Below are 24,749 nucleotides of genomic sequence, written 5' to 3'. Positions count from 1 at the left end.
TAGTGAAGATGTTTTCCAAATACAACATGATTCTGCCACATCAACATACATACATGAAACAAATACTTTTTTACCCCAAGATTCCAACTATTAAGGCGAGCTTCGATGTCACTGTCATCCAAAGAAACAGCAGATTTCCTCGAATGAATTTCCTAAAGTACAAAAGAGAAAAAGAAAAGCAGGATGAAAAAAAAGACAGGATGGAGGGAAGAAACAAAAGTGGAAAGGAAGGAGGGAAAGAAGGGAGTGAGAGAAGGAAGGAAAGAAGGGCAGAGGGGAGGGAGGGAAGGAGGAAGGGAGGGAGAAAACAGGACAAAATATATGTCATTCAGAGTAATAAGAGTTTTGTGTGCCTTTTTTAGTAATGCTATACTACCCTCAGAGGAAAGGATTATGTTACAACTGAGTTAGTTCTCAATTCTAAGTAATGACTGTTTATTACAGCTGCTTAAGGCTATGAGAGGCCTTCACAATACATTCACACAGCAACTAGATTTCAGAAAAAAAATATCAAAAGAATACTTTAAAAAATAATCCAGACCCTTCTCTTTAAGTTCTTTCACAAAAAGTTTTAATTGTGGTATACCACAGTAACTTTAAAGGGGGGTAGGGAAACACTTGAAAAAATGATTATTTACTCTCATTAAAATTAGTTAACAGGGAAGTTTGTATTGCTGTCCAAGAAGCTTTTTGTTCTTAAATTAATTCTCATTCATACACTGTACATAAAGAGAAATAAGCTTTGGATTCACATCATGAAAACATAATTATTTATTATGAAAGAGTAATTCTTTACTTCTTAAAAAAATTAAGGGACTTCCCTGGTGGTGCAGTGGTTAAGAATCTGCCTGCCAGTGCAGGTGACACAGGTTCGAGCCCTGGTCCGGGAAGATCCCACATGTCGCAGAGCAACTAAGCCCGTATGCCACAACTACTGAGCCTGCGCTCTAGAGCCTGCGAGCCACAACTACTGAGCCTGTGCACCTAGAGCCCGTGCTCCGCAACAAGAGAAGCCACTGCAATGAGAAGCCTGCGCACCACAACGAAGAGTAGCCCCCGCTCACCGCAACTAGAGAAAGCCCGCGCGCAGCAACAAAGACACAACACACAAAAATAAATAAGTAAAAATAAATAAATTTATAATAAAATAAAATAAAATTCCATGCTCTTTTCCCTCCCATACAATTTATTATATTACAAACTTACCAACCAGATTAAAATTATAATTAACTGAGGACAGCCAAAGATCTGTACCCAGAAATGGACAATGACCTGAAAGCCCTACAAACTTAGAAAGTAAGTCTGTGGAAAATAATAATGTACATCCTACAGTACAGCCAAAATATTTTATTTTATTTAAATTTAAATTTAATTTCTTGGTATAGCATTTTCATGCTTTTAGAAAACCTCACTACTAACAAATAAATCTATTTATCTATGGTCATTTAAATTATCTGAAGTGATGAAAAATACATTAAAATGTTCTTCAGACACAGATGCAGAGAACAAACATATGGACACCAAGGAGGGAAAGCCACGGTGGGGTGGGGATGGTGGTGTGCTGAATTGGGCAATTGGGATTGACATGTATACACTGAGGTGTATAAAACTGATGACTAATAAGAACCTGCTGTATAAAAAGATAAATAAAATAAAATTCAAAATTTAAAAGAAAAAAAATGTTCTTCATATTTTACTGAATCTCCAGATTTCTATTGAACAAAATGTTGGGTTTATTATATACACTATATTAAAATTCATTATTGCCTCTACTGTTGGTCCCTTGCTTTTTGAATGTTTGTGTGTGTATGTGTGAATGAGAATGTCTTTTAAAATGCACCTCCCTTATTTATTTTGAGTAAATATGATTGATAATAAATTCACAAATATCTAAAATGTGCTGCTCTTTATATTAAGATATTTATGAAAGTTCCAAACTGGAACCCTTCATCACTGGAGAAAATGGAAGGAGTTATGTTCAGAGCCAATGTTCTAAAACAGTCATGTTTCACATTCGACTTGCTTGTAACTAAAAGTCTCATCACCCAAGACAAGCTGAGTTATGCTGTAGGAAGCAGGCAGAATCCTTCTCTTTATCCAGCTGACTGGAATGCTCATTAGCTCCATGGTCAAACCAAATCTATGTTAAGTAGTTACATGCAAGAGAAGTATTCATATTTCAAGATAGGAACAGTTCACCTTCATCAGGAAGGCAGTGTTCCCTACTTCACTACAAACTAATCCCAATTTCTTAAGTTTATGACCATTGTGTGTCTAATCATTTTTAGACATATACTGAGTAAAAGGGGAAAAGTAACTAAAAAACAAAACCTTTTCAAAGTTATTCTTCAATGCACAGGAAAAATGATAGACTGATTAACACGATGCCTCAGAGTCTTTGAGAAAGCAGAAGGAACGCTATGGAACATACCAAATACACCACTTTCTTTGAAACCAGGATATTCACCAAAACCTTCAGACTTTATTGTTTGTAAGTAATCGTTGGAATTTAACAATATGAAACTAAAAATATGTGGAGTTTTTGTTTTGTTTTGTTTTTTTGCGGTACACAGGCCTCTCACTGGTCTCTCCCGTCGCGGAGCACAGGCTCTGGACACGCAGGCTCAGCGGCCATGGCTCACGGGCCCAGCCGCTCCGCGGCCTGTGGGATCCTCCTGGACCAGGGCACAAACCCATGTCCCCTGCATCAGCAGGCGGACTCCCAACCACTGCACCACCAGGAAAGCCCTACGTGGAGATATTTGAAAACAAGAAGCAAACAAACAAAAAAACAAAAGTAGAATCTGATCTTACATGACTCCTTGGGGTAATAATCTGTCCATCATCTCTGTAGGTTGGACTCATAGACTGTGATCTGGTTTGGAGCTTTGCAATGCATTGTTCCCTATTAAGAGACCAAAACAGTCACAGTCAGAATTCGGGGAATTCAGAGGACACAGTGGTATTCAAATCTAGGATTACAATATTTTTTTCCTTTTGGAAATGAGATGACTGTTTATATTAACAATGACGTTTCAATAGCAAAGAAAAAAGAAATACGAATAATAACCACTTGTATTTATTAAACTATAAGTAAAATGTCACCTAAATGCCACATGCTTGCTTACCAACAAATGCTATTGTTAAGTGGGACTATAATAAACCACATGTATTTCCCATTTTCCTACGTGTAGGAAGAGAAAAATTGAAGCATGCATTCTCAGAGAAGATAATTGTTTTAAAAGGTTAGCAAGTTTTGTTGGATTCATGTTTCACATCATGATGAAGTCTTAAAATATATAAAATAACAAAACTTTCACATAGCTGAAAGTCTGAATTAATTTGAAGCCATCTCAGAAACCACAGATAAATCAAAGTCCTAAATTTAAAAATATGCCATGTTAATTTAGGTAAAACATAAGTAGAGCATAAACAGGAAAATAGTTTAAGCTTCCAGATGAATTAGAACAAAAAGATTTTTCTCCAATATAAAATATAGTACAAAAAAGTGCCCTTCTCAATATTCTACTTTAGCCTAGAGTCTCCCATATATTTTTTCTTTTTTAAAAAAGAGCTCTATTGAGGTATAATTGACATACAAAGAACTGAACATATTTATTGTGTGCAATTTGATGAATTTGAACATACGCAAACACCTGTGATACCATCACCACAATCAAGGTAACAGACATATCCAGTACTTCCCAGAGTTTCCCTGTGACCCTTTGTTTTTGTTTTGTTGTAAGAACACTTAATATGAGGTCTATCCTTTTAACAAATTTTGAAGAGCACAATACTACATTGTTAACTAGGCACTATGCTGAAGATATGGAAACAACCCAAGTATCCATTAACAGAGAAATGGACAGCGCAGAAGTGGTAGACACATACGATGCGATATTGTTAACTCTTTAACTGGATTATGTGGATGGCACCTGGTGCAATCATCTTCCTGTACTGCCATATTTTTATATTACCAGGGATAATGGATAAATTACTTTATCCATTTTCCTAGGGAATCTAGTTTCCTAAGAAAATATTTGACTTCCCTTCATGTCCACTTCTCTCCCATATATTTCTATTCGAGCTACTTCAATGGAAGTTCCATGATTACAAATATCTATTCTCTGAATGGTTACTTCAAGAGACACAAAATGAAAACTAACCATTATTTAATGAATTAAAGCCACTGACTTTCAACCACTAGCCATATCAGGATTTCCTTCACAAGTTGTGGGTCATACTAAGTATTCTCAAAAGACAGAACAGTAGTTCAAAAAGACAAGATTAAAATTAATGTGTTTTTTGGTAGTTAACACTGACAGAATAACATTCCTTAGACTAGTTACTAAGTAACTGAGAATGTCTGAAAAAATTGTTTTAAAGAGAGCTGTGGATTTTTTTTATACCCCTACTCAGTAGTCCAGATATCCAAATACTTAAAAATAAATGAGATAAAGTAATATTTTGAGAATAATCTCATCAGCCAGTGTGCTTGAGCTGATATAAAGCATTTAAAACTTAGTATGTGGGAAGAGACACCCTGATATACCATACTAAGTAGTGGCCTGTTCTTCTTTAAGAATAGATTAAACAATCATAAAAAGAGCGATACTTAAAAATTGAAAAATGCTTAAATATTAAAAGTAATTCTTCTCATAGAAAATATTAATAAAAAAGAGGACTGAAACATTTATCTATTTATTACACAGGGTGCATACATAAAACAACACATCCTTTTAAGTCACATGTAGCTGTCTTCTGTAACGATCCTACCTCTTTCCCTTCTTAGTAAATTTTCAAAATAAGTTATTGAATCTATGTCCTATCCTACCATGTCCTCTCCAATCAACTACAATCTGACTTCCACTCATCCTGAAAGTGCTGTTAAGTAAAGTCAGCATTGATCTCCTAGGTGCTCACGCAAATGACCCGCGATCTGTTCTTACCCTGGCTGCTCTCACTAAAACGTTAGGGGTGGTGCTTTAAAGATGCCACATTTATTGGCTCCACAGAACCATTCTTTCCCGGTTCCTATCTGGTCCTTTAGAAATCTCCTTCACAGCTTTTTCACCAGCTTTTCTTTCTCTGCCCATCTCATACATGCTATAATCCCTGGGGTTCTGTGTCTAACCATATTTATTTTCCTTTTATGTGCTTTCCCTGGTCAATCCAATATACTATTAGTTTTTCAAATAATAAGGAGAAGCTCTGATTACCAATCTACATCTCCAGCCCAAACTGCTCTCTTGGCCTCCAACCCCATTGCAAATACAAACTGAATAGCCCTACCTCCAATTCAACATGCCCCAAACTAAATTCATTCTATTTCCCCTGAAACATGCTCCAGTGCAGGCCAAGTAAAGCAGAGGCATTGCTGAAGTCAGCTTCTTGTGAAGGCAGTTGAGCCAACTAAAGAAGGAGGTCAGCATCATTGCTAAGATCCAGCTGGCACAAGAAGCATGGGGCATTAAGCACAGAAGTTTCATCTCTTGCCACTGATAATGACTCCAGCTGGAAACACAATTAACTGGAACTCTAAGGAGGCACAAAGACAGCCCACATTCACAGTGATGGGGCTGGAGGTCAGGGTGAACAGGGAGACAGAGGGCAGGGGGCAAAGCTTAACCCTGTGTTATCCTTTAGGAAGAACAGCAGGTGCTGCCTGCCACAGAGAATAAATAGCAAGTCATGGTGCTTATGAAGACAGCCTACCGTTGGTACGGGGGACACGATTACAGCGAGGTCAGGACTACGGAGCTTGTGCCAATGAGGAGGAGGGACTGTGGCTCATTCACGTGTGGGTGCCAAGCTAGCCCAGAAAGCAGGGTCTCGGAGTATGAGTAAGATTCCCTGACGTGCAAGTGCCTCCTTCCTCCTCTGGAAGAGTAAAACTAGAGGAAATGTAAGTTTTTCCCTTTCACTTTTTCCTAATGCTAAAATATTTCAACGACAATCCAGAAACATTCTCCCAGCATCTTTGCTGATTCCAAATACTACAGAAACATAGACTTGTCACTATAAAAATAAAGAGATAAGTAATGAGACATATAATAAGCTTTAAAAGCCTAAACAAAGACTGACTGAATTTCTTCCTGCAAAAGAAACTTATACATATGGAAAATTTCTAAAATGTCTTTTTAATTTGTGTCCTCAATGTGATTCAAGTAGACATTTCAGATATAAAAAGGAAATAAACAATCTGTGATCATAAAAATGTGCTTAAAAATGAAAAACATCATTACCAAATTTTAAAACCACAATGTAAGAAGAGAATGGCAGATAAAATATAGCATAAAATCAAATCAGTGAATTAGAAAACTACTTCAAGAAATATTCTGAGAACACACAAAAAATTTAAGGGATGAATATAATAAATAAAAATGCAACAGATAAGGAAGATAAATTCAAAATCTCTCATACCAAAATAATATGAATTCCAGAAGGCATAAATAAAACAGAAACTGGGAAAATAATAATTAAAGAAATAGTAGTGACAATGCCAGTCAAGACTGCATTGGAGAAAAACCTAAAGGAATAACCTAGAACATCTCTTTTAGCTCGGACAAAAATGCAATGCCCAAAAAACCCCAAAAAATGTAATGCCATGCTATTGTCAAAAAGACCACAAATAAATGTTGGTGAGGATGTGGAAAAAAGGAAAACCTAGCACCCTGTCAGTGGGTATGTAAATTGGTGGAGCCACTATGGAAAACAGTAAGGATCGTCCTCAAAACACTAAAAATAGAACTACCATATGATCCAGCAATTCCACTCCTGGGTATATATGCAAAGAAAATGAAAACACTAATTCAAAAAGATACATGCACCCCAATGTTCACAGCAGCACTATTTACAATAGCCAAGACATGGAAGCAACCTAGATGTCCAGCAACAGATGAATGGATGAAGGTGTGGTACATATATACAATGGAATACTACTCAGCCATAAAAAGGAATAAAATTTTGCCCTTTGCAACAACAAGGATAGACCTAAAATGTATTATGCTGAATGAAATAAGTTAGACACAGAAAGGCAAACACTGAATGTTATCATTTATGTGTGAAATCTGAAAAACAAAGCAAACAAATATAACAAAACAGACTCACAAGCTAATTGTTACCAGTAGCAAGAGGGGTGGCGGGAGGGACAAGGTAGGAGGAGGGGATTAAGAGGTACAAACCACTACGTATAAAATAAATAAGATACAAGGATATATTGTACAGCACAGGGAATATAGCCAATATTTTATAATAACTTTAAATGGAATATAATCTATAAAAATACCGGATCACTAGTAGTATGCCTGAAACTAATATAATATCGTAAATCAACTATACTTTAATTTTTAAAAATGTAACGTCATAAAAAGGACAGGAACTGAAGGTCTGCCAGGCTCTGGTTTCAGAGACAGCTAGAAAGAGCAGGAAGTATGACTCTGGACAAGTAGGAGAGAATCAAAGTTCCTCTAAGTAGAAGGACAAAGTCAAACTCATCAAGAAACCAGAAGCAGGGATGGAGTTCCTTGTTCTTGAGAAGAAGCTGAAAATCAGTGCTGGTGACCACTTTGGAAAGCTCTGGCTTATAAGAAGCTTTGTGCCCTGGAAAGGCAAGGAACACAGACATGGCCTCAAAGCCAAGGAACTAGACTCGTCGTATGAAAGGACAGAGTTCAAAGTGAAAAGAGGGGGCGCAGTGGTTAAGAATCCGCCTGCCAATGCAGGGGACACGGGTTTGATCCCTGGTCCGGGAAGATCCCACATGCCACGGAGCAACTAAGCCCATGCGCCACAACTACTGAGCCCTCGTGCTACAACTACTGAAGCCCACATGCCCTACAGCCCGTGCTCCGCAACAAGAGAAGCCACTGCAGTGAGAAGCCCGCGCACCGCAATGAAGAGTAACCCCTGCTCGCCACAACTAGAGAAAGCCCGCACGCAGCAATGAAGACCCAATGCAACCAAAAATAATTTTTAAAAATTAAAAAAAAAAAGTGAAAAGAGGCATTTGGTTCCCCAAATTCCTATAAACAGGAGGCAGCCTGAGAAAACTACTCAGCTTAAAACAAATCATTGCTTCTGTTAAAAAGAAAAAGAAAAAAAAGATAATTCAGAATGAAAAGTCAAGAACCCAAAAGACAGAGCAGAGAACCATGAAGAACACTTCCAGGAAGCAGCACTAAGCCCTAATCAAGAAACTGGCAATCAGCACCTGCTAGATTTCAGAATTTCTATAGAACTGTCATTGGTTTTTGTCTCCCATTTTCCCTGTTTTTTAAATGGGAATTCTCCAGTCCCTCTCTCACCACTGGGGGGTGGGGGGGAGGTAACTTACAACTTTAGTTCACAGGTGTTTACAATGGAAGAAGCCACACCAGGAAAGTCTCACCTACACCTAGATATGACTTTTATTAGGTTTACTGAAGTATAATTTATGTACTGTAAAGCCATACCCATTTAAAATGTAGAGTTCTGACAAATGTATATTACCTGTGTAACCAGTACAATGAAGATACAGATTCTTTCCATCACATCCAGAAGTTCTCTTGGCCTCCTTGGCAATCAATCTACTCCCTCCCACAAACCCAGGCAACCTGCATTTTGCAGAATCTCTTATATATGGAATCAAACAGAATGCACTTTTTATGTCTGGCTCCTCTCACTAAGGTAGAGAGATTTAGCCATGTTGTTGCATGTATCAAAGTTCATTTCTTTTTATTGATTAGAAGTATTCCATTATATGCATGAACCTTAATTTCCTTTTTGATTCATGTACTGATGGACACTTGTCTCCACATTTGGCTACTATGAATAAAGCTGCTATGGACATTCCAGAATTTATGTGGACATACATTTTCATTTCTCTTGACATGTAGGAATAGAATTGTGAGGTCATATGGTAAATTATCTAAAACTTTGTAAGAAATTAGTAAACTGTTTTCCAAAGTGGTGGGGGCACTTTATATTCCCATTAATGCTGTACGAGACTTCCAGTTTCATCTCATTGTCACCATACTTGGTTTTCTGTCTTTATCATTTTAGCCATTCTAATGGGTGTATAGTGGTATCACATTGTGCTTTATAATTTTCATTTCCCTGATAAAGGATGATGTTGTCCATCTTTTCATGTGTGTACATTAGCCATTTATTTATATATACATTTTGTGAAGTGTCTGTAAAATCTTTTGCACATTAATTGGGTTGTTGTCTACTTTTCCTTGAGTTGCACATACTCTAGACACAAATCATTTATCAGATATATGTATTTAGAATATTTTCTCTATATGCAAGGAGCACCATCTATTCATGATATAATACCCTTTGTATATTTTCTGGATACAATATGCTAATTAAGAATTTTTAAATCTATATTCATGCAGGAATATTAGTATGTAGTTTTACATTGTGGGCATGTCTGTCTTCTTTTGAAAACAAAGGAATACAGACTTAACAAAGTGAGTTGGGAAGCATTCCCTCTTCTCTATTTCCTGAAAAAAATTCATGTAAGATGATATCATTTCTTCCATAAAAGCCTGATAGAATTCACCAAGGAAACCATCTGGGCTTACAGATTTCTTTATAGGAAGGTAGTTAATTATAAAATAAACTTCTTTGGTTAACTATAGGGATACTCAGATTCCCCATTTCTTCTTGTCTTTTAAGGAATTCTTCTATTTCATCCAAATTTTCACTGCTACACATTGTAGCCTCATTATACTTATTTATTTTTTTGGCCATGCCACGTGGTTGCAGGATCTTACTTCCCTGACCAGGGGTCGAACCCAGGCCTCTAGCAGTGAAAGTGAGGAGTCATAACCACTGGAACACGAGGGAATTCCCACCTCGTCATATTCTGAATGTCTGTAAGATCTGTGTGGAGCCTCCTCTTTCATTCATTCCTGACGTTGCGAATTTGTGTTTTCTCTCCCATTTTTAAATTTTTAACTGTGGCAAAATGCATGGAACATAAAGTTTACCATCGTAACCACTCTTAAGTGTCAGTTCAGTGGCTGGAAGTACAATCACAGTGCTGTGCAACCACCATCACCATCCACCTCTAGAATTGTTCCATCTTCCCAAGACGGAAACACCTTACCTATTAAACAATACCTTCCCTTTCTCCTCTCCCCTCAGCCCCGGCAAACACCATTCTACTTTCTGCTTCTAAGAATTTATACTTCATGTAAGTGGAATCATACAGTATTTTTCATTTTGTGACTGGCTTATCTGCCTTAGCATATCTTCAAGGTTCACCCACGTTGTAACATGTGTCAGAATTTCCTTCCTTTTTAAGGCTCAAGAATATTCCATTGTATTATATGCCACATTTTTATGCATTCATCCATTGATGGATACTTGGGATGCTTCCATCTTTTGGCTACTGAAAATAATGATGCTATGTACAAGGCTATACAAGTATCTGTTTGGGTCCCTGTTTTCAATTATTTTGGATATATACATGGAAGTGGGATTTCTGTATGATATGGTAATTGTATTTTTAATTTTTTTGATGAGCTGCTGACGGTGTTCAACCACAGCTACACTATTTTACATTCCCACCAACAGCACAGAGGGGTCCAACTTCTCCACATCCTTGCCAAACACTTGTTTTGTTTGTTTTATAGTAGCCATCCTAATAGATGGCATCTCATTATGGTTTTGACTTGCATTTCCAGAATGATTACTGATCAATTTTTTGGAGAAATGTCTATTCAAGTCCTTTGCCCACTTTTTAATCAGGTTGTTTGTTTTTGTTGTTGTTGAATTGTGGGGTTCTTCACATACTCTGGATATTAACCCTTTTTCAGGTAGGTGATTCGCAAATATTTTCTCCCATTCCACGGGTTGCCTTTTCACTCTGCTGATTGCGTCCTTTGATGCACAGAAGTTTTAAATTTTGACATGGTCCAATTTATCTAGAGCTTTTTTTGGTTGTTGCTTGTGCTTTTGGTATCATATCCAATAAATCAATGCCAAATCCATCGTCATGAAGCTTTCCCCCGATATTTACCTTTAGGTATTTGATCCATTTTGTGTTAATTTTTTTGTTTGTTTTTGTTTTTGTTTTTGTTTTTGCGTTACGCGGGCCTCTCACCGTTGTGGCCTCTCCCGTTGCAGAGCACAGGCTCCAGACGCGCAGGCTCAGCGGCCATGGCTCACAGGCCCAGCCGCTCCGCGGCATGTGGGATCTTCCCGGACCGGGGCACGAACCCGCATCCCCTGCATCGGCAGGCGGACTCTCAACCACCGAGCCACCAGGGAAGCCCCCTTAATTTTTATATATAGTAAAAAGTAAGAGTCCAACTTCATTCTTTTGCATGTGAATATCCAGTTTTGCCACACCATTTGTTGAAAAGACTGTCCTTTTCCTATTGAATGGTCTTGGCACCCTTATCAAAAATCATTTGACCATATATGCAAGGGCTTATCTCTGGGCTCGCTATTCTAATCTATTAGTCTATATGTCTGTCTTTATGCCAGTACCAGACTTTTTTATTAATTTATCCAATCCTTAATTTGTTCATTCATTCATATTCATTCAACAAATAACTGAGTTATTAACTGTGCTCCATGGTACAGTGACAGGCCTTAGGAATATAATTGTGAGCAAGACAGTCTCTCTCCTCAAGGAGCTTTGTGAATAGGAACCACAGACTGATATCAGAGCAGACGACACCCCTTCTATAGTTTGTTAAAGATCATTCCCAACAGTCTTTGCATCATCTTCATAAAACACGAAGTCATAAGGAGAAAAAAAAAACGCTTTATTGATTGCTACATACAGGTACCTAAGTACCGTGGCCTCTATATCATTAACACTGACAAATTGTGGTGCCTCACTTACCAAATTTGGTCAATGTATTATGTGTTAACAGGCACACTCACATTTACAGTGCTGTCTGTCCTTTGTATAGAGGTTGGTTTGGGTACATTTCCTCTTTGCTTCAACAAATACCGAGTACAAAGAACATCTAGAATCTCCAAAGGTGTGTGGACTTATATATATTTTTTTGGTGCTCTCTCCAAGTGAATTTAGCATCTCAGTGTAGCCAAGCAAGAAACTTATTTAATTCAAAAACTGCTAGTTATTTTTTATTTAAAATGCAAAAAAAAATATGTTCATTACAAAAGGTAAATAAAACTGGCAACAGATCTAGCTTCCCACGTTTCCCAGCACAAACACCAAACGTGAAAGTGAACTGTAGGGTTGTGTACAGTTCTCTCTTTCCTTCATGTATCTTAGACTAGCATCAGCATTGACCGTCCTGCAAAATAGCCTTGTTTCCCAGAAACAGGAAGACTACTATACCTGGGTTGGGAAATCTATCCTTGCTATATCCAAAATATTTACATGGTTGTAACATTTCTGATGTTTTTTTTTCAACTCTAGCAATTTTATAGCCACTTTTTACCTCTTCTTCTTTCCACACCTCTAATCTCTATTATGAGGTGCTAGCTACTAGAAGGGAGGTAAGATCAAAACTGCACACTGATGCAGAAAGCTCACTCTATCCTTTGAGGATAGCACGACACTGTTTAGATTACTGTGGATTGTAGGAAGTTTTGAAATTAGAAAATGTTAGAATTCCAGTTTTGCTTTTCTTTTCCAAGACTGTTTTAGCTATTCAGTGTCACTTGAGATTCCATGACTTTTAGGAAGTATTTTTCCTTTTCTGAAAAGAAAAAAAAAGCCACTGGAATTTTGATAGGGATCGTATTGGGTTGGCCAAAACGTTCATTCGGGTTTCCCATGTTACCCAACCCAATATTATTCAATATATCACTTTGGGTTGTATTGTACATCTTAATAATATTAAGTCTTCCAATCCATGAACTCCTGTCTTTCCATTTACTGGTGTCTTTTTAAATTCCTCTCAATATTTTGTAGTGTTTTTAGTGTACAAGTCCTTGGTTAAGTTTATTCCTAAGTATTCTATTCTTTTTGACACTGTTGTAAATGGAACTGTCTTCTTAATTTCCTTTTCAGATTGTTCACTGTTACTGTATAAAATTGTGACTGATTTTTATTTGTTGGTTTTGTATCCTGCTACTTTATTGAATTCGTTTATTAGTTCTAATAGTTTTTTGTGGAATATTTAGTTTTCTGTATGTAAGATCATATCATTTGTGAACAGAGATCATTTTTCTTCTCTTTTCAATTTCGATGACTTTTCTTTCTTTTTCTTGCCTCATTGCTCTGGTTAGGACTTCCAGTACTATGTTGAATAGAAGTGATGAGAGTGGGCATCCCTGTCTTTTACTGCTCTTAAAGGTAAAACTTTTGCTTTCACTCTTAAGTATGCTGTTAGCTGTGGGCTTTTCATACACGGCCTTTATTCTCTTGAGGTAGTTTCCGTCTATTCATAGTCTGTCAAGTATTTTTATCATGAAAGGGTGTTAAATTTTGTCACATGCTTTTTCTGCATCAACTGAGATGATCACGTGTTTCTTTTCCATCATTCTGTTAATGTGGTGTACTATAATGATTGTTTCATTTGTCAAATTTTCCTTGCATTCCGTGAATATATCCCACTTTGTCATGGTGTATAATCCTTTCAATGTGCTGTTGAATTGTTTGCTAGTATTTTTTTCAGGGTTTTTTCATCAACATTCCATCAGGAATATTGGTTTGTAGTTTTCTTGTAGTGTCTTTGTCTGGCTTTGGTATCACAGTAATGCTGGCCTCATACCATGAATCTGGAAGTATTCCCTCCTCCTCAATTTTGGAAGAGTTTAAGAGTTTGGATTGGTGTTAACTATTCTTTAAATGTTTGACAGATTCACCAGTGAAGCTATCTGGTCCTAGGCTTTTCTTTGTTGGAAGGTTTTTGAATATTGCTTCAATCTCCTTACTAGTTATAGGTCTGTTCTAGAAATAGAAATAGATTTTCTATTTCTTCATGATTCAGTCTTGGTAGACTGTGTTTCTAGGAAATTATCCACTTCATCTAGGCTACCCAATGTGTTGGTTTACAACTGCTCATTGTACTCACTTATAATGTTTTATTTCTGTAAAATCAGTTACAATGTCTCTTCTTTCATGTCTGATTTCAGTTGTCTTTTTTCTAGTGGTTTCCATGATTTTCTCTAATGTTTTCCCATTTTCTGTTTTATTTCCTTTCTTCTGCTAGCTTCAGAGTTTGTTCTTTTCCTAGTTCCTTAAGATGTAAATTTAGGTTGTTGATGTCAGATTTTTCTTTTTTAATGTAAGATTTTACAACTATAAATTCCCCTCATAGCACTGCTTTCACTGCATCCCGTAAGTTTTGGTATGTTGTGTTTTCATTTTCATTTGTCTCAAGATATTTTCTGATTTCCCTTTTGATTTCTTTTGACTTCTTGACTATGAGTGTGTTATTTTCCACATATTTATGAATTTTCCAGTTTTACTATTGATTCCTAGTTTCCCTACACTTTGATCAGCAAAGATACTCTGTATGATTTCAATCTTTTAAAATATATTAAAACTGGTTTTGTGGACTATCAAATGGTTTTATCCTGGAGAATATTCCACGTGCACTTGAGAATAATGTATTCTACTGCTGTTGGATGGAATGTTCTCTATATATTGGTTTGGTCAAATTGGCCTGCAGTGTTCAAGTCCTCTGTTTCTTTATGATCTTCTGATTGTTCTAACCATCACTGAATGTGTGGTACTGAAGTTTTCTTACCACTATTGTAGAGCTATTTCTCCCTCCATTCTGTTGATGTTTGACTCATATATTTAAGACTTCTGATGTTTGGTGCATGTATGTTTATAACTGTTATATCTTCCTGGTTCATTGACCCTTTCATCATTATATAAGTTCATTCTTTGTCTCTTGTAACAGGTTATTACTTAATCTATTTCTTATAATACAAATCCACTCCTGCCCTCTTTTGGTTACTATTTGCATGGAATATCTTTCCATCCTTTCACTTTCAACTTGGATGTGTCCTTAGATCTAAAGTGAGTCCCTTGTCCCTTGTAGGTAGCATATAGTTGGATATCATTTTATTCAACTGCCTTTGTAATCCTATAAAAAATAAAAAGTGGAGTTGTAAACCAGAATTACCATTCTACAGGTTTTTATATTTACCAGTGTATTTCTCTCTTTTTATTTCATGAGTCTAACTAGAATTTATCAATTTTATTTAACTTTAAAAAAAAAAACGTTTGCCTCCATTGACTTTATTGTTTTCCTGTTGCATTTATTTCCACTCTTATCTATTTTATTTCCTTCATTCTGCTTACATTGGATTCACTCAGCTCTTATTCTTCCATCTTCCAAAGGGAGAAGTTGTGACCACTGATTTTGGATTTTTCTTCTTTTCTGACACAAGCATTAAAAATTCTAAATTGCCCTCTAAGCTGCATCTCATAAATTTTGATATGTTGTATTTTCTTTATCATTTGGTTCAAAATGTCTATAAACCCTTGTGATTTCTTTCGTGACAAATAGGTTATTTAGAAGTGAGTTTTTTTAATTTATAAACGTTTGACGGCTTTTCTGGATGTACTATAATTGTTTCTTATTAAATTCCAATAAGATCAGAAAACATGCTCCGTGTGACTTCCATCCTTTGAGACCAACTGAATTTCTTTTACGACCCAGACGTGACTTATCCCGATGAACATACCATGTGCACTTGAAGAATGTGTAATCTGCACTTATTGGATGGGGTATTTCTTAGATGTCAACTAGGTTGAGGTAGCTCAGAGTATTGTTCAAATCTTCTATATCCTTGTTGATTCTTTGGTCATGTTGCTCCATAATTCCTAAGAAAGGGATGTTAAAATCTGCAACAATGGCTGTAGATTTGTCTATGTCTCTCTTTAGCTCTTGTTACTTTTTGGTACCCGTATTTTTTTTTTAAACAGATCTTTATTGGAGTATAATTGCTTCACAATACTGTGTTAGTTTCTGTTGTACAACAAAGTGAATCAGCCATATGTGTACATATATCCCCATATCTCCTCCCTCTTGCATCTCCCTCCCACCCTCCCTATCCCACCCCTCTAGGTCATCACAAAGCACCGAGCGGATCTCCCTGTGCTATGCTGCTGTTTCCCACTAGCTATCTATTTTACATTCGGTAGTGTATATATGTCGATGCTGCTCTTACTTCGCCCCAGCTTTCCCCTCCCCCACCGTGTCCTCATGTTCATTCTCTATGTCTATGTCTTTATTCCTGCCCTGCCACTTGGTTCATCAGTACCATTTTTTTTTTAGATTCCATATATATGTGTTACCATACAGCATTTGTTTGTCTCTTTCTGACTTACTTCACCCTGTATGACAGACTCTAGGTCCATCCACCTCACTACAAATAACTCAATTTCATTTCTTTTTATGGCTGAGTAATATTCCATTATATATATGTACCACATCTTCTTTATCCATTCATCTGTCGATGGACATTTAGGTTGCTTCCATGTCCTGGCTATTGTAAATAGTGTTGCAGTGAACACTGTGGTACATGTCTCTTTTTGAATTATGGTTTTCTCAAGATATTTGCCCAGTAGTGGGATTGCTGGGTCATATGATAGTTCTATTTTTAATGGAGCTGGGGGAATCAGGCTCCCCAATTTCAGACTATACCACAAAGCTACAGTAATCAAGACCATATGGTACTAGCACAAAAACAGAAATACAGATCAATGGAACAGGATAGAAAGCCCAGAGATAAACCCACTCACATATGGGCACCTAATTTACGACAAAGGAGGCAAGAACATATAATGGAGAAAAGACAGTGTCTTCAATAAGTGGTTCTGGGAAAACTGCACAGCTACATGTAAAAGAATGAAATTAGAACAGTACCTAACACCATACACAAAAATAAACTCAAAATGGATTAAAGACCTAAATACAAGACCAGATACTATAAACTCTTAGAGTAAAACAAAGGAAAAGCATTCTTTGACATAAACCACAGCAAGATCTTTTTTGACCCACTTCCTAGAGTAACGGAAATAAAAATAAAAATAAACAAATGGAACCTAATAAAACTTCAAACCTTTTGCACAGCAAAGGAAACCATAAACAAGATGAAAAGACAACCCTCAGAATGGGAGAAAATATTTGCAAATGAAACAACAGACAAAGGATTAATCTCCAAAATATACAAACAGCTCATGGAGCTCAATATCAAAAAAAACAAACAATCCAGTTAAAAAATGGGCGGAAGACCTAAATAGACATTTCACCAAGGAAGACATACAGATGGCCAAAAGGCACATGAAAAGATGCTCAACATCACTAATTATTAGAGAAATGCAAATCAAAACTACAATGAGGTATCACCTCACACTGGTCAGAATGGCCATCATCAAAAAATCTAGAAACAATAAATTCTGGAAAGGGTGCGGTGAAAAGGGAACCCTCCTGTACTGTTGGTAGGAATGTAAATTGATACACCCACTATGAAGAACAGTATGGAGGTTCCTTTGCTACATGTATTTTTGAAGCTCTATTATTTGATGCATACACACTTATAACTGTTATGTCATGCTTATGAATTGACCCCTGTATCATTACAAAATGATTCTATTCATCTCTGGTAATTCTCCTTGTCTTAAAGTCTATTTTATCTCATATTTAATATGGCCATTCCAGCTTTCTTATGTTTGTTGTTCCCATTACACATCTCTTTACATCCTTTTAGTTTTAATTTACTTGTCCTTGTATGTATGTCTCTTACAGACAACATACAGTTTGTTCGTGCTTTCTGATCCAGTCTAACAACCGCTGCCTTTAGATTAGAGTGTTGAGTCCATTTACATTTAACGTAATCACTGATACAGTTCTATTTACTCTGCCATTTTGCTATTGGTTTTACATTTGTCCCATCTTTCTTTGTTCCTGTTCTTTCTCCCCTACCTCCTTTGACTGTGTTCTTTGACTATTTCATTGTATTCCATTTTAATCCCTCTAGTTATATTTCTTTCTAGCTGTATGCCTATTATATTTTTAGTACTTGTTCGAGGTATGTGCTAGGCTAGCAGTCCCCAACCTTTTTGGCACCAGGGACTGGTTTTGTGGAGGGCAATTTTTCCACAGATGGGGGGTGGGAGGGGAATGGTTCAGGTGATAATGTGACCGACGGGGAGCAGCAGATGAAGGTTGCTCACTTGCCCGCCGCTCACCTCCTGCTGTGCAGCCTGGTTCCTAACAGGCTGCGGACCGTTACCGGTCCATAGCCTGGGGGTTGGGGAACCCTGTGCTAGGCAATATCTAATATGCCTCCCAGTTATCCCAAAATCCCTTGTGTAATGCCCTTTTCTTGAGTGTGGACTGAACCTAGTGACTTACTTCTAATAACCAGAATCTGGCAAAAGTGATGGATTATCACTTCGAAAACTACCTTATGAAAAGACTCTGGCTTTGGGCTTCCCTGGTGGCACAATGGTTGAGAGTCCACCTGCCAATGCAGGGGACACGGGTTCGTGCCCTGGTCCGGAAAGGTCCCGCATGCCGCGGAGAGGCTGGGTCCGTGAGCCATGGCCGCTAAGCCTGCGCGTCCGGAGCCTGTGCTCCGCAACGGGAGAGGCCACAAGAGAGGCCCGTGTACCGCAAAAAAAAAAAAAAAAAAAAGACTCTGGCTTCCATCTTGCTTACTTCTTCTGATGGAAGCCAGCTGCCTTATTGTGGGCTGTCCTACAGAGAAGTCCAGAAGCAAGTAACTGGATGAGGCCTCTGGATGACAGCCATAGAAGACTGAGGGCCCCAAACCAAGAGCCCACATATAACTGAATCCTATTAAACACATAAGTGAGAACAGAAATGGATTATCCCCTCAGTTAAACCTTCAACTGAGACCACAGTCTCGGCCAATATTTTGATTTCAGCTTTATAAGAGAACCTGAGCCAGAAAACTCAGCTATGCTCATGAAATAAATGTTTGTTGCTTTAAGCATCTAAGATTTGGAATAATTTGTTACACAGCAATAGATAACTAATAATGATTTGGGTACATGGAAGTGAGGTGCTGCCTAAAAATTCAGAAGTGTCTCTTGAACCAGGTAGTGGTCAGAGTCTAGAAGGATTTTCAGTAGTGTGCCAGAGAAACACGAAATTGACTTCAACAGGCTGTTAGTAGAAATCTGGAATTTGAGGACATTGCCAGTAAGGGCTCAAAAGGAAGTAAGAAATCCTTTTTATACAGTGGTAGAAAGCCACACCATCATCTTCAATAACATGAAAAATAGAAAACGTGCCTAATGAATTGGGTGAGTGCTACAGCTAAGTAGATTTCCAAGCAAAGTATGTCTTGCTGCTTACAGTAAGATGCAAGAGGAGAGTAGTAAGTGAAGGACAATTGAAGAAAAAGGAACTGGGGCTTCATGGTTTTAAAAATTCTCCATCTCTCCAGAGGCAAAACATGAGCAATTGAGAAATGGCACCAAGCTAAGTTTGCGCACTGCCTAGAGATTAAGCCAACAGTACAAATCAACAACCTTTTGTTAAGATCAAAAAGATCAGGGCTTCCCTGGTGGCACAGTGGTTAAGAATCAGCCTGCCAATGCAGGGGACATGGGTTCGAACCCTGGTCCAGGAAGATCCCACATGCCACGGAGCAACCAAGCCCGTGCACCATAACTACTGAGCCTGCGCTCTACAGCCCGCGAGCCACAACTACTGAAGCCTGTGCGCCTAAAGCCCGTGCTCCACAACAAGAGAAGCCACCACAACGAGAAGCCCGTGCACTGCAACGAAGAGTAGCCCCGGCTCGCCGCAACTAGAGAAAGCCCTCACGCAGCAACGAAGACCCAATGCAGCCAAAAATAAAATAAATAAATTTATTTTTTTAAAAAAAAGATCAAAGGTGGTACATCAGAGTACATTCATACATAAAGACCTTTAAAAAGATTAAGGGTGTGCATCTCAAACAACAGGGCTTCTGAAAAACTTAAGGACACTGTCCTTCAATCTTCTGAGAAGTAACCCAACCTAAAAAGAGATTAGTATATGTGGCTTTTGTCTAATGGAGTGAACACACATAGGATTCACAGGAGGTCTACAAAGGTTTTGAGAAAATTATATCAGCAAAATCACTGTCCTTGGACTGAAAGGGACAGAGTACAAAATGAAAAGGGACCACTGGACCCCCAAAATTCTTCTGGAAGGAAGCAGACTAAGAAAACTACTCACCTGCAAACACAAACTACCGAAACGCAAACACTTACTATTTTTCATGAAAAAGAAAGGATAACTCAGAAGATGCAATCAAAAACCTAGCGGGAGGAGCCAAGAGACATGGAGTATTATACCCAGATCTTGAGCCTTAATTAAGGAACTTCCAACATTTACCCAACTGGATTTCAGAATTGCTATGGACTTCTTTGTACCTCCTATTATTCTCCTTTTTAGAAATGTCTATAGTAATTATTGTATGTTGGGCGTGTGGGGAGCAGTTAACTACTGGAGTAGACATTTCTCCAAAGAAGAGACACAAATGGCCAGTGAGCATGTGAAAAGATGCTCAGCATCATTAGTCATTAGGAAAAATGTGAGTTAAAACCACGAGATACCACTAACATGCTCATTACAATGGCCAAAATCTAAAACACAGAAAATACCAGGAGTTGAGGGTGTGAAGAAACTGGAACACTCATATTGCTAATGGGGATGTCAAATGGTACTATTTTGGAAAATGATTTGATTCCCTAAAAAAGTTAAAAATACACTTACCACACAACCCACTGCTAGATATCTACACAAAAGAAATGAAAAACACATGTCCAAACAAAAATATGTATATGAATGTCCATAGCAGCATTATTCAGAATAATTAAAAACTGGTAACAATCCAAATATCTATTAACGAGTCAGTGGATAAACAAATGTAATATACTCATCAATGAAATACCATTCAGGAATAAAAAGGAATGAATTACTGATACATGCCACATGAACTTCAAAAACAATAACCAGATGCATAAGACTACATAATTCATGATTCCACTCACAAGAAACTTCTAGAAAAGGCAAAACTATAGTGACAGAGAGCAGAGCATTGCTTGCCTGGGGCGTGGAGTAATTCCATATTATAAAGATATGAATTCTTCCCAAGTTGATCTACAGACTCAATGCATTCTCAATCAAAATCTCAACGGGGGCATGTGTATGTGTGTTATTAAAACCGGCAAGATAATTCTAGAATTTACATGGGAATGCAAAGGACCAAAAAGAGTCAAGGCAGTCTTAAAGAAGAAGAAACCTGGAGTGCATGCACTACACTACCAAAAATCAAGACTTATTTTAAAGCCACAGTAACTGAGGCAGTGTAGTGAGTATTAGTGCACACACAAAGAGACCATCGGAGGAGACAAGGTCCAGAAACCCACACAAGTAAGATTTTCTGGTTTACAATAATGGTGTCAACTATAGTAGTGGGGAAAAATAACTTTTTTAAATGATACTGGGTCAGATGGCTATCATTTATCCACAGGAGGGGTGGGGGGATGACTCCTACATCACTTCATACATAAGAATCAACTCCAGATATAGCACATATCCAAATGAGAAAGGTAAAATAAGGAAATCTTAAACAGGACACATGCAAAAGAGAATATCAGAGATGACTGACTAAAAATAATATTATAATTAAATATTGTTCAACAGAACATACCAGTGAACGTGGGAGAAGACATTTGCCATACTTGTATCAAAGAATTTGTTTCCAGAATATATAAAGAGTTGCAACAAATCAATGGAGAAAAGACTGACAAACCATTTTTATTAAAATGGGAACAAACAGGAACTTCACAAAAGAAGATACCCAAATGGTCAACAAGCATAGAAAAGTGTGCTCAATATCATTAGTCATGAGGGAAAATGCAAATTAAAACTCACATGTACCAGACTAGAGTTGCTAAAGCTAAAAGAAACTGACCAACCAAGTACTGGTAAAGACGATGAGCCACAGACTTTGAAAGCCTTACTGGTGGAAATGTAAATTGCTATAACCATTTTGGAAAACTCTTTGGCAGTATCTACCATAATTACACTTCCAAGTCAACACAGTATACATACGTGCACTAGAAGACATGTGAAAGAATGTTCACAGGATTATTTTTAATAGCTAAAAGCTGGGGCAACCCCAAACATCCAACAATGGCAGAATGGACATAAAAATGTGATATATTCACACAGTAATAAAAGAAAAGTCCATTGCTAAATGCAACAACATGGATCAATCTCACTACATAATGTTGAACAAAAGCAGCTGGAAAAAAGTGAAAATACTTTATGAACCAAAAACTAACCTATGTTGATATAATGCAGAATAGTGGTCACCTTTTGCGGGGACGATAAATGACTGGGAGGGAGCGAGAGAGAGGTTTCTGGAGAGCTGGTCATGTTCTCTATCTTGATCTAAGCAAAGAAATGATCAACACAAAATACAGAGCGCTGGCCTTTCAGGACAAGGGGGAGGAGGCACGGCCGAAGGTCTCCTGGAGTAGTGAGGTGCTATTTCTTGGCTGGGTTAGCAGCATAGGGATGTTTATTTTCTAACTGCTCTTTAAACTGTACCTGTCATTTTCATACACTTTTTACATACATGCTATGTTTCACAGAGGTAAAACTTTTTAAGAGTAATACAACTACTGCCTTATAAATCAGGAAACTAAAATGAGAACTTTAGATTTCACATCTTTGCATTCATCTGAGCAGCAAGTATACTGTTATATACCATCTGAGGAATAGTTTTCTTATGGTATTGCTAAATATCAATGAAACACAAAAATAATTAGCAACAACTAATACCGCAGTAAAGTATCAAATAACACTGAAAATAAGAAAATGAAAATAACTTCCACGGATCCACAATATATTTATTTTAATATTTCAAAGAGAACTTTATTAGGAATAAAAAGAAAAACAAAACTAAATTTTAAATAAATGAGAAGCTTGACCAAACCAAAAAATGATCAGAGATTCATAAACTTTTTAAGACTTTGTATTTTTCCCCATTTCCTACTTTAAAATAACACGTTTGATTTTAAAATTAAAAACCAGCTTTAAGTCACTCATTTAAATCAACGTTTATTAATGTATCTCTGGTTTAATAGTATCAACACTCAAGAGAGTATTTTAATTCCCTCTAAGTTTTACAACACATATAAGCTTACTGTCATCCTTTTTTGTTTAAAAGAACAATCAGAACTAAACTGTTCAATATTATGATCTCACAAAAAGAAACTTGCTTGTGAAACAAAGAGATACTTATTACAAAGCCCCACTCGTTAAAAAATTTTAAAAAGTTAGAAGTGACTAAATTTGTCAAAAATCTGACTCAATGAAAAAAAAAGCCTAAAAGAAATGCAAGGCCATTACTTTCAAAGCTATTCCATCTCAGTTACAAATTGTTGTCACTTGGCCTTGCCTTGGTAAATACCTAAGAATGATATTTAATTAGCACATCACTGTTGAAAATTAATGAGCAGCTAAGTGGTCCCATGAGGGTGTGAAACATACTGTTCTATTGAGGATCCTAAGAAAGTTTCCATCCCTTGTTTATGAAGCAGTCTTACCCCTAGAGCTCAAGGTTAAACATCTACCTAACAAGTGTGCATTCTGGCAAAAAGACCAAGTTAATCACATTTGTTCCTCACTAAACGTTCTCTCCAAACACAATGATGAAAAAGATTGACTTTTCTTTCATTAATTTAAGAAAAATGATTAATTTTTCTTTCTTCCAAAAAGACTTGGTGGGGAGAGGTCCTCTTAAACCTTAGACTGACCAACAGGAAGCTACCAGATACTGATCACAGGCGATCCTCACCAAAGAAGGGAGATACCCACGAAGTGCAGTAAGCACACAACACAGGTCTCTCCCGGGGGCAGAGGCAGTTTAGATGCACCAACACCCACCTCCCACTGCCCACCTAGACAGCAGCTCTCCACCTGGCAGGAAGACCCAGGTCTAGAACTCCAAGCCCCACTTGGTAGCCCCTAATCACATATGGCTACTTGAACTAATTAAGACCCAAAATTCAGTTCCTCAGCCACAGCAGCCATACTGCAAGTGCTCAGCAGTCACATGTGAATAGCGGCTGCGATACTGGACAGCACAGCTGCGGAACATGCCCACCACCGCGGGATGCTGTATCACACTGCTACGGAATATACGCAGTATACGTATGGAATGAAGACATGTAATGTACTAGTGCAGAATGTATCTTTGCCTAATCAACAGGGCAATTCTTAAATAAAATGAATGTACTTTTTGTGAATAATATTTAAGGATGTTTTACTACATGTAACCCTAACCGTAATTATCTATGCCAATGGACATAAAGAAACCCTAGGAAGGAAAGGTAATGATAAGCTCCCCTATAAATTCATCCAACAATTTAGAAGCAGGGGCTATTTATAGGTCAGTGCCATTTACATATAGAAATGGAGTTTAACAAATTTAAAAGATTCTATCTACTACAGTTGTTTGAGTATACAGACTAAAAATTAAATCAATATTTTTAAAGTGAAAAATGTTTTTTCACACAGATCAACATACTCAACCATAAGTACATTTTTTCATTATACTTGGTCACCATCTGCTGGCGATGTTCTTAAACTGTACCAGCACATGAAACGCTGGCTGTACTGGGAGACATTTTTAAAGGACACAGTCTCAGCTCTTTGCCACAATGCATTCCTGGAAAACCACATCATAAAGAGGCTCATTGTAAAGCAAATCATATTTTCCATAAAGGCAGGACTATAATTAGATTCTTCATTCCAAACTAAAATCTGGCATCA

General features: G+C 37.4%; 1 protein-coding gene across 1 annotated transcript in view; it reads right to left on the bottom strand.

Annotated features, from left to right (window-relative positions):
• The window catches only part of CEP112 (centrosomal protein 112), a 411,619-nt gene that overhangs the window by 374,429 nt on the left and 12,441 nt on the right, over positions 1-24,749 (bottom strand). Inside the window, exons 4-5 of the mRNA XM_065897006.1 lie at positions 2,815-2,905; positions 75-152 (exon numbers count right to left, since the gene is read on the bottom strand). Coding sequence (XP_065753078.1) covers positions 75-152; positions 2,815-2,905 — 169 coding nt within the window. The remainder of the gene's footprint in view (positions 1-74; positions 153-2,814; positions 2,906-24,749) is intronic.

Source organism: Phocoena phocoena, chromosome 19 (genome assembly GCF_963924675.1).
Source record: "Phocoena phocoena chromosome 19, mPhoPho1.1, whole genome shotgun sequence".
In the NCBI taxonomy this organism is placed as follows: Eukaryota; Metazoa; Chordata; class Mammalia; order Artiodactyla; family Phocoenidae; genus Phocoena; species Phocoena phocoena.
This window is presented reverse-complemented; position numbering and strand designations above follow the sequence as displayed.